Below are 11,115 nucleotides of genomic sequence, written 5' to 3'. Positions count from 1 at the left end.
ATCACTGAGGCAGAAGTAGGGAGGATGAACTGTAGGGAGGAAAGGAGAGATTTGGAGAACAGTGATAAGACTATCCTCACATGAACATGGATGTGACATTATTGATCTAAAGAATTTAAAAAATGTATAACTGTATCCAAAGTGTACAGAGTTTAAACATGGTTTAATAAAAATCTAAATAAGAGTATATCTAAAATTTTTAATTGCTTTTCATATTTAAAATTTTTAAGATAAAGTCAAAATTACCTATTAAATAAAGCCAAAAACTATGCTTGTTGCTGCTGCTGCTGAGTCGCTTCAGTCGTGTCCGACTCTGTGCGACCCCACAGATGGCAGCCCACCAGGCTCCTCTGTCCCTGGGATTCACCAGGCAAGAATACTGGAGTGGGTTGCCAGTTCCTTCTCCAAAAATGATGCTTAATAAATATCATAATTTGAAATAAAAACTTTACAAATGCAAATAATTCTAAAATTTATATGGAAACACAAAAGACCCCAAATAACCAAAATGACTTTGAGAGAAATGAACAGCACTGGAGGAATCACCCTCCCTTACTCTAGACTCCACAATAAAGCTAATTAACACAGCCTGGTACTGGCACAAAAACAGACAGACAGCTCAATGCAATAGAATAGAGAGCACAGACATAAAGCCACATGCTGTGGTCAACTAATCCATGACAAGGGAGCAAGAACATCTATCAGAGAAAAGACAATCTCTTCAATAAGTGGTTTTGGGAAAAGTGGACAGATACATGTATTAATAAAAGAATGAAATCAGAGCATTCTCCCACACCCTATACAAAATTAAATTAAAATGTATTGAAGACCTAAATGTAAGACCAGAAACCACAGGACTCCTTGAGGGAAATATAGGCAGAACATCTGACATAATTCATAGCAATTTTTAAAAAATTTGTTTCCTAATAAAAGCAAAAATAAACAAATGGGACATAAGTAAACTTAAAAGCTTTTGCATAACAAATGAAACCACTGACCAAAAAATGGCAACCTACTGAATGGGAGAAAATATCTTCAAATGATACGACTGACAAAGGGTGCACATACAAAATAGATAAACAACTCATACAAGTCAACATCAAAAAAAAAAAAAAAACCTGATTAAAAAATGGGCAGAATAACTGAACAGAAATTTTTTCAAAGAGGAAATGCAGATGGTCAGCAGGCACATGAAAAGATGCTCAACACTGCTAATCATCAGAGAAATGCAAATCAAAACCTATCAACGAGGTATCACCTCACACCTGTCAAAACAGCTATCATCAAAAAGAATACAAATAGCAAATGTTGGCTAGGATGTGAAGAAAACAGAACCCTTGTACACTGTTGGTAGGAATGTAAATTGATGCAGCCACTGTGAAAAACAGTATGGAGTTTTCTCAAAAAAAATTAAGACTAGAACTACAATATGATTCCACTCCTGCATATATACCTGAAGAAAAACCAAAAAGATAAACTTGAGAAAAATACTTGTTCACAGACCCCAATGTTCACAGAAGCATTATCTACAATTGCCAAAATACTGAAGCAACCCAAGTGTTCACCAGCAGATGAACGGATAAAGAAGATGTGGTACACTGGAATACTACTCAGCCACAAACAGGAATGTAACTTTGCATTTACAGCAACATGGATGGACTTGGAGGATATTATGCTAAGTGAAATAAGTCAAAGAGAAATACTGTATGATACCATTTATATGTGGTATCTAAAAAATAAAACTAGTGACTATAACAAAAAAGAAACAGGCTCACGTACAGATGTGAGAGTTGGACCATAAAGAAAGCTGAGTGCCGAAGAATTGATGCTTTTGAATTGTAGTACTGGAGGACTCTTGAGAGTCCCTTGGGTTGCAAGGAGATCAAACCAGTCAATGCTAAAGGAAATCGACCCTGAATATTCATTGGAAGGGCTGATGGGCTAAAGCTGAAGCTCCCATACTTTGCCTACCTGATGCAAAAAGCTGACCCATTGGCAAAGACCCTGATGTTGGGAAAGATTGAAGGCAAAAGGAGAAGGGGACAGCAGAGGATGAGATGGTTAGATAGCATCACCAACTCAATGAACATGAATTTGAGCAAAGTCTGGGAGACAGTGAAGGACAGGGAAGCCACAATGAATTGGACAAGACTTAGTGAATGAATAACAACAAATAAAATACAAACTAGTGGTTACCTGTAGGGAGAGAGAAGGATAAAGAGGCAATATAAGGGCAAGGGATTAAGAGTATGAACTATTATGTATAAAATAAGCTACAAGGATATATTGTAGAACACAGAGAATACAACCAATATTTTATAAAAAGCTGTAAGTGGAGTGCTGTTGCTGTTGTTCAGTTGCTCAGTAGTCTCCGACTCTTTGCAACTCCATGGACTGCAGCATTCCAGGCTTCCTTGTCCTTCACTATTTCTTGGAGTTTGCTCAGACTCACGTCCATTGAGTCGATGATGCCATTCAACCAGCTCATCTTCTCTCACTCCCTTAAAAACTGTGAGTCACTATCTTGTACACCTGTAAATAATACACTATTGTACATCAACTATACTTCAATTAAAAATATAAAATTACCTGTTAAAATAAAGCCAAATAAAAATTATGATGAATAAATATCAAAACTTGTACTAAATGAAGTATCATCTAACAGGTGCCCAATATTTGAGTTTCATGTCAGGTTAACAAACTTAAATATATTCTCTGTGTATAAAACAGTTATACTACAAAGACCTACTGTATAGCCCAGGGAACTATATTCAGTATCTTGTAATAACCAGTAATAGAAAAGACTCTGAAAAAAAAATATATGTATAACTGAATCACTTTGCTATACACTTGAAACTAACACAACATTGTAAATTAATTATACTTCAATGAAAGTATATATTCTATCCAAAAAAATTAAATCTTGAAATACAATTTTAAGAATACAAATTGTTTAACATTCTGTACCTGTTCTGCTTATGCTAAGTTGTGTGTAGTTCTCTAGAAACACAAGCTCAAAGAGGAGAAGTAATATGAATTTTCACAGTTCTGGGAAAGGTGATTTCAGTCTGTTGAGCCTGTGTACTCTTGTACACTCCTGGGCACGGGTCCTCTTTGCCCATGATCCCTTTCATTCCCTGGAAGACTTGATTTCCAGGCATCTTCCTCGCCTCCTCCACTTTGGACTAAGGTGTGTACGGTTGGTTTCAGGAGATACCCTCAAAACCATCCTCCAAAGTCAGTACCAATCCACATTCCCCTCAGCTGTGTGGGAGTGTCCCTGAGCATCTCCTAGCATTTTCCATCATTTCCATTTTAGGCATTCTGGTGGGTGTGTGTAATGCTCTTTCTAAAATTAACACATTCCTTATTCTATTCTCTCTGCGGAAACAGAATCCAGCTTTTTCAGCCAACCTGCCCGAGGGAGAGAAGAAGCCACTTCCAGAGGGTCCATCATCTGGGGCCTAACCATGAGTCTGGTCAGCTGAGGCAGGGCCAAGCAGAGCGAAGCCGGGACACCTGGATGCTCCTCTCCACTCCCCGGCACAGTGTCGCTTTCCAGCCTTTCTCATGTCTTTGCCTCTTACCTTTCCTCATCTTTGCTGATTCAAATCTTGTTCGCCCAGCAAAGGATGGGCAGCACTGATCTTCTCCAAATAAGTCTATCATTCCTCTTCTCCCTTTCTTCAGCTTTTGTCTTGACATTGGGAAGGCATGGATGGGTGAAGATGAACAGATCATTCACTTCTCTCGACCTGTTTCCTTATCTGAGAATCATCTGAGCTTGGGCAACACTAAGTCTAAGTCTCTATCTGTTTTGACGTCTACCCAGGTAGCTCAGTGGTAAAGAATCCGCCTGCCAATGCAGGAGACTCGGATTCCATGCCTGGGTGGGGAAGATCTCCTGGAGGAGGAAAAGGCAACCCACTCAAGTATTCCTGCCTGAATAATCCCATGGGCCGAGGAGCCTGGCGGGCTAGAGTCCATGGGGTCGCAGAGTCGGACATGACCCTTTAAGAACCAGGGGGCGAAAGAACGGAAACAGAAGTGTGTACGCCCGTGGGTCGGCCAGAGCGTCAGTGCCCCTCTACAAGCCTGTGCTCTGAAGGTCCTCGTGAGTTTCAGTCCGCGTGTCTCGGACGGGGCTGAGTCCTTAAATGTCCACTAACGCATTGTGCAAGTCTGTTCACCGGGGGGTCTACCTGGGACCCCACAGCCCTCTTGGGCGCCCAAGGCGGCTCAAGCCCTTTCGGGGCTCTGAATGACTCCGGGTCCTTCCGGGGTTTTGTGTCGAATCGGCCGGTGGCGACCCGGCGCCGCGTCGCGGGGTGGGGAGTGTGCGGCTGCGCGCGCCGCGGCGTTTACGCGGCGATTTCATCATGCTCTCGGCCCGGCCGCGCGCGCCGCTTCCGCCGCCGCCCCCTCCCGACCTCCCAGCGCCGCCGGCTCATGCCCTCTCTGCGTCCGGCGCTGCTTAGAGCTGCCCGCGCCGCTCTGCTGCTGTCGCCGCCACCCGGTCCCCCGGCCCGGCCTCCGCTCCTGCCCTGCCGGCCCATCAGCAAGCCCGCCCGCGCCCCGACCTCGTTCCCCGCCGCCGCCTCCCGGAGCAGCATGGACGGCGCCGGGGCTGAGGAGGTGCTGGCCCCTCTCAGACTAGCCGTGCGCCAGCAGGTACCGGCATTCTGCGCTTTGCAGTCAGCCCCGGCTCTCCTCCCCCCTGGTCCCTCTTCTCATCTTCTCTCTCTCTTTTTCCCGGGCACCGGTCCACCTCATCGATTACCCGTCTCTTTCATTCTCTGGAAGCCCTTGGTTTCCAGGCATCTTCCTAGCCTCCTTCACTTTGGACTCAGGTCCCCGCGTGCGCCGGCCACCTTCCCTCCCGTGGGTCCCTCTCCTTGGGTGACTCCCGCGGATCCCTCGACATCCTGCGTCCCTTCTCTCGCGATCTGTTCTCCTTTCCCAGTCCTTGTTACTGCTGTGCCTCTTCCCTCTCCGATGACGCTGGGATCTGTAACCCTTAGCTTCTCCACCCTGTCCTAGCTCAATAACCTCAATTTTAGATTTCCTGTCCCTGCTATGTTCTTTGTGCTTCCTGGGTGGCGAGATTCCTAATTCCTCGCTGGTCAGTTACGAGCCGAAGAGGATGCGGGTTCTCTCTTCTTACCGCCTGACTCTCTTTTTTTAATCTTCAAGATGCTTTAAATATTGTCTCCTTGACATCTTCATTCGGTGCTTAGCCGGATGGTCCGCTGAAAAAGCAAAATAGTTGAAACCTGGATAAGGGGAGGTTTTGAACTTTCTCTCTTCTAATAATGTGAGTTCATCCTTCGCTCCTGTCATTTTCTGGGTTCCGAAAAGACCACTTGAAACGAGTGAGCTTTCAGATCGTAAACGTGGGAAGCTGTAAATGTTCCTGAGTTAATCGGTGAAGGCAGCCATCCTTCGTATGGAACATTTTGAAATTTGATTTTGCGGAAGGGAGGGAGGTTTCATGGGCTGGAGAGCTTGGTGGTTTAATCCAGGCCTCCTTTTCCTAGGGCACTGCATGGACATCAGAATTTAGAGAGGACAGGGTATTCTCACATCCAGTCAGGTAGAACCAGAAGCTCGGAATAGAACCCCAAGAGTAGATGACCTAGTAGGAAGCACCGAACGGGTTTCTCCAGCACCGGCGCCTGATGCAATAACTTGCCTTGGCTACGGAGGGTGGATCCTTCTCTCAGAAATAATTCATTGGGGCAGCGCTGCAGAAAATTAGGCAAATTCTGCCACTTTATCTACTTTTCTCTAGTTTAAGCCTGATTGATTCTATCCTGTTTAATTTTGAAGTTTTACTGTGGGCTTAATTTATTCTTTTTTCTTTATATCAGAGCTTTATGAATGCTTATTCTCCATCTTCCTCCACACACCCTCCTTAAATAAAATTAAGTGTGATTCCTTTGTCTTTTCTCTCTCAACTATTTTTTTCCCCTCTTTCTTCATATCCTTCACTTTAGAAGGGAGAATACATCTAATTTGGAAAAACACACACCCAAACCCCTCCCTCTGCCACGTTAGCCTGGAACTGCAGTGCACATTATCCATCTGTAGTAAGACTTTGGAACTAGTTAACTGAAGTAAACTTTGATGGGGGAATAGCCTTCCGCTATTATTACTGTCTTGTGTATTGTTTATGTTGGCTTGATTGCTAGATATTTGGTACTTCAAGCTATTTTCCAAATATGTAAGTTAGTCTATATAAGTCAGTTTGTGTTTTCTTTTCCTAATTTTTCAGGACCACACATAAATCAGTTAACTACCTGGGACTTTGAATCGCACTGATTTCAGGGTCAACTGGAAGATTTAAAGATCATCTGGTTAACCCTTTTTTTTTTTTTTAATGTTTTCGAAGAAATGAGATACAATTTCCACTGTGAAGTTTGTGCAATTGAAGGCATCCTTGGAGTGGGATTTGTAAGGTGCTTAATAATGGGTTTTGTTAGTGGCATGTGTTTCAAATAAATAGCTAGTTCGTATAAATTTGCCAATCTGCTATGCCATGTGAATGCTGCTGTTTTTTACAGATTTGGTTTGTTGATTGGCTGAAATGTGTTTCACCATGGCATATTCTTAATTTCCTGAAGAATTTAGTTTTGGAGCTTATAAAAGGGCCTCAGAGCATCTAGAAAACTGTTAATTGTTTGATGAAGGACACCCTAGGGCATTGAGCTTAAAAAAATTGGGAATTAGCATACAGTGGCCAGACTTTATTTTGCCAGATTTGTTGTTTAGTTGCTAAGTCGTGTCATACTCTTTTGTGACCCCGTGAACTGTAGCCCACCAGGCTCCTCTGTCCATAGGATTTCCCAGGCCAGAATACTGGAGTATTTTGGAATACTGGAAATGGTTGCCATTTCCTTCTCCAGGAGATCTTCCTGACCCAGGGATCAAACTTGGGTCTCCTGCATTGCAGGCAGATTCTTTACCACAGAGCTACCAGGGAAGCCCCGTTTTGCCAAATAAGGGCATTTAAAAAAAAAAAAAAAAAGCAGTGCAATCAAGAAACTACCATCTGGTTTCCCCTTTTATTTCAAAACAGAAAATATATTTTAATACCTAAGATAGGACAGGCCATAACTCAGAATAAAGAACAGTCTTTTATATTTGAAAAATGTTCTGATTCCACTCAACCACCACAACCACCCATGCTGATGAACATATGCTGGAGTGTCTTGTTTGGGAAGTGGCTCTAGAGCAGCGGTTCTCAAAGTATGGTCTGCAAACCCTTGGAGGTCTCCAGGGTCGAAACCATTTTCATGATAAAATTAAGATGTTATTGGCATCTTTCACTCTGTGGACATTTGCACTGATGGTGCAAAGCGTGGTGAGTAAAACTGCTGGCCCGCAGCACTTACCAAGTAAGGGACACTAAGCCTTCATATTCTCTACCACAGTCTCACACTGAAAACAAACCAAAAAATCCTCTCTCAGTTTTGCTTTAGAGTGTCCTTGAAAAAGCAGTAAGAATTACTACTTTTGTTAAATTCAGACCTCTGTGTACACATCTTTTTAATATTGTGTGACAAAAGAGGAAGTATGCATAAAGCATACTCATGTATGTTGATTGAGGAAAAGCACTTATGACTGAGTTGCAAGAATGAAGCATACTAAAATGCCTGACAGTGTTATTCAGTCTCGGGTTTGGGGCATTCGTTCATTTTCTGTAAAATGAGTGAAGTAAGACTGTCATTTCAAAAAAGCAACTGATAGTATTTGTGGCCAATAAAGTCAGTCTTGGGAAATGTTAGAGCCCTGGATTTTTCTTTGCTTTGATTTTCTGAACTAAGAGTGCCCATTAAAGCTCTTGCTTAATCCACAAAGGACAAATGATACATTTATGAAGTTTTTGTCAATAGTTGTAAAACACTTGGGAATCTGAAATTAGTTTATTAATCTTAACAAGAACCCTCTAGGTCCAAAGGTAGTAACTTAAACATCGTTAAATAATGTTTTCTTGTTTTTGTTGGCTGACTGAATATGCACCATGATATGTATGAAGGATGAATGAAAAAGGTCTGTTGGAATGATTTCTCATCTGTAATGATTTCATTTTATAAACATAGACTTTTAGTTCTAATCTATGTCTTTATGGTAAGAATTTATGCAGAAATTAAGCTTCTAGTTGATGTATCTTAAAGGTAGTTTAGAAATATTGATATTTCACATTGATCTCATTCAACACACACACACACACACACACACACACACACACACACACACACACACACACACACACACACACACACACACACAGTAGTCAGTGGTGAAGAAAGAGGAGAGAAAATAATTAGAAATTAGGAATCCATAAGTACTTTCTTTCCGTGTTTAGATCAACTCCAACTTTTGTTTTCAGAATTAGATCATTATAAATCATGGTTTTAATTATTCCATTATTCAGAATAAACTCAATTATTTTCTTTTTTAAAAAATTTATTTTTAATTGAAGGATAAATTGCTTCACAGAATTGCTGTACAAAAAATTGCTTCACAGAAAATTGCTTTACAGAATTTTGTTGTTTTCTGTCAAACCTCAACATGAATCAGCCATAAGTATACGTATATCCCCTCCCTTTTGAACCTCCCTCCCATCTCCCTCCTCATCCCACCCCTGTAGGTCAATTATGTTCTTAATTGACTGAGATTTTCGGAGATGATTAACTCAGTGGAGGATTCCTGACTCTCCCACTGCTTCTGTTGAGAGTGAGCCTCTCCTTAAATATATGTATGTGTGCCTCATTCTATGCCTGAACTTTAAAAAACAGGAAAAAATGATTCAGGAAAATGAATTTTAAGTTCTTACCTTTACCACTTGTGGCCTTGCTGGCCCAGTGTCCTTTGAAAAGCTCCAAAAGAAAAGATGGGAGTGCCAGTACTTGACACACAAAGGTAGGTATTCAAAAGAACTGCTTGCCACCTTCTTTTCAGAACACAGACTCTCATAGGTTCTTATCCCCATCAAAAAGCACTGTTAGTGAACCTTTCAGAGACAAGTGTTCTGACAGGCAGAGTAAGGGAAAAGAACCCCTGAATGTGTAAAGACTAAGCCAGTAGATATTTAGCAAGTATTAAGTGCTTGGGATTGTGCTAGGTTTAGGTTGTGATATCAGGCAAGAAATATTTGAGTGCCAGAACTGACATTCTAGGGTTCCTGTCTTAAAGGAGCCTGCTGTATAATGACAGGGACAGATAAAATGTATGTAAATAAATAAGCCATCCATTGATGGGGTGATTTCAGGTATTGTGTGTGTAATAAAGAAGTTAAAATTAGAAGGTAACTGAGGATGTTGCTTTAGCTAGAGAGGTCAAGATAATAAAAGCTGTTAGTATAATAACAGACCAGACCTATTTGTATGTAATAAGAGAATGAAAAGAAGAACCAACTCAGTGACTCTCAATGATTTCAGACTCAGTGTCCCCTTTTATACCACATATTTTGAAATTCATTACTACCCTGTAATGAAATTCATGTCTCAGAAATATCATATTTCATAAGAAAAATATATGTACACCTAGTACTCTAAATGTAATATAAATAAAAAGTAATTTATAATAAATAATATGTATTTCATTACATAAGTTTGGGGGTATGACTCCACTGGAAGTTATACTAAAGTAAGCAGATGCTGCTGCTGCTGCTAAGTCACTTCATTGTGTCCGACTCTGCAACCCCATAGACGGCAGCTCACCAGGCTCCCCTGTCCCTGGGATTCTCCAGGCAAGAACACTGGAATGGGTTGCCATTTCCTTCCCCAATGCATAAAAAGTGAAAAATGAAAGTGAAATCACTCACTTGTGTCTGACTCTTAGCAACCCCATGGACTGCAGCCTCCCAGGCTCCTCCGTCCATGGGATTCTCCAGGCAAGAGTACTGGAATGGCGTGGCATTGCCTTCTCCAAAGCAGATGCTTATACCCGTATACAGATTTACTGTGAAAACAGTTGCTGTTAATGAACATTGATAAAGATATATTGCATTGTTTACTCAGGGCAGCAGCATAGCCAGTAGTCACATGTCTTCTTTGTTTTTTGTTTCAAACAATAGCAACTTTCTAAAATTCTGAACAAAGCAAGATTTCCTTTTTTATTTTTTTAGTTGAGGTGTAGTTTATTTGGGGGATTCCCAGGTGGCGCAGTGGTAAAGAATCTGCCTGCCAGTGCAGAAGATGCAAGAGACACAGGTTTGATCCCTAGATTGGAAAGATCCCCTGGAGGAGGGCATGGCAACCCGCTTCAGTATTCTTGCCTGGAAAGTTCCATGGACACAGAGCAGGGTGGGCTACGGCCCATGGAGTCGCAAAGAGTATCACATAACTGAGCAACTGAGCACTCATGCATAGTTGATTTTAGTCTTCCTTTAAATTACATTTTCCTGGGTGCATCCCTGGAAAATTCAATGTATGTTAAAACTGGGGAAATATTTCTCGTTTATAAGCAGAGTTAGGTTCTTAGTTCAGATAATTTTAAATAGCTTTTTCGCCTCCTAACTGGGACATTCTGAAATAGCATGAGTTACAGGAGAGGTGGTTCTGTTCACTGAATGAGGGAAGTAGGCAGGAGCTTGGGAAAATATCCATAATGGGGAAAGGATGATGGTAGGCCCCTCAAAGGAGTTGGGGTTTTAGAAAGAGAAAGGAGGAGTCAGTTTGAAGGTACAGAGGGGAATAAGGAGAACATGTATCACATTTCCATTCTCTTTTCTGTGTTTGATTATCTATATTTTCGTCTTTCTGTTCCATTCCATGGAATGAAAATTATCCAGGGATAATTTCTTTTCTAAGTCACTAATTGTCCATCTGTCTGATCTGCTGTTTAAACTGTCCAGTGAGTTTTTAGTTTCAGTGATTTATTTCCTAATGTTCTATGTGGTTTTTTCCCAAGGCCCCTGATTGTTTTTGATAGTCTCTTGTTCTTTGCTCATGTTTTTGATTCCTCTTTTTATTTTACTTTAAACATCTTGAGCATTTAAAAAGTATGTTTGGTCATTCTAATACTTTTAAAGGATCTAATTTTGTTATTTGTTGTTTCTGCTGAGTCTCACTCATGGTGGCTTTCTTCCTTGTGGATTTTAAAATTTTG

At 41.3% G+C, this 11,115-nt stretch overlaps 1 protein-coding gene and 1 long non-coding RNA gene across 2 annotated transcripts in view; one reads left to right on the top strand and one right to left on the bottom strand.

The window, feature by feature from the left end:
* Positions 1-459: 459 nt before the first annotated feature.
* LOC133072312 (uncharacterized) lies at positions 460-4,287 on the bottom strand. The gene is made up of 2 exons (XR_009696688.1): positions 2,968-4,287; positions 460-2,532 (listed from the first exon to the last, which is right to left on the bottom strand). It is a non-coding gene; the product is annotated as an uncharacterized LOC133072312 (long non-coding RNA).
* A 130-nt stretch (positions 4,288-4,417) lies between these two features.
* Positions 4,418-11,115, top strand: part of GARS1 (glycyl-tRNA synthetase 1) — a 42,416-nt gene continuing 35,718 nt past the window's right edge. The window contains exon 1 of the mRNA XM_061165430.1: positions 4,418-4,671. Within this exon, the coding sequence (XP_061021413.1) occupies positions 4,450-4,671 (222 nt within the window). The 5' untranslated portion in view covers positions 4,418-4,449. The remainder of the gene's footprint in view (positions 4,672-11,115) is intronic.

Source organism: Dama dama, chromosome 18 (genome assembly GCF_033118175.1).
Source record: "Dama dama isolate Ldn47 chromosome 18, ASM3311817v1, whole genome shotgun sequence".
In the NCBI taxonomy this organism is placed as follows: Eukaryota; Metazoa; Chordata; class Mammalia; order Artiodactyla; family Cervidae; genus Dama; species Dama dama.
Note: the sequence above shows the minus strand (reverse complement) of the source record. Positions and strands in the feature narration are given on the sequence as shown.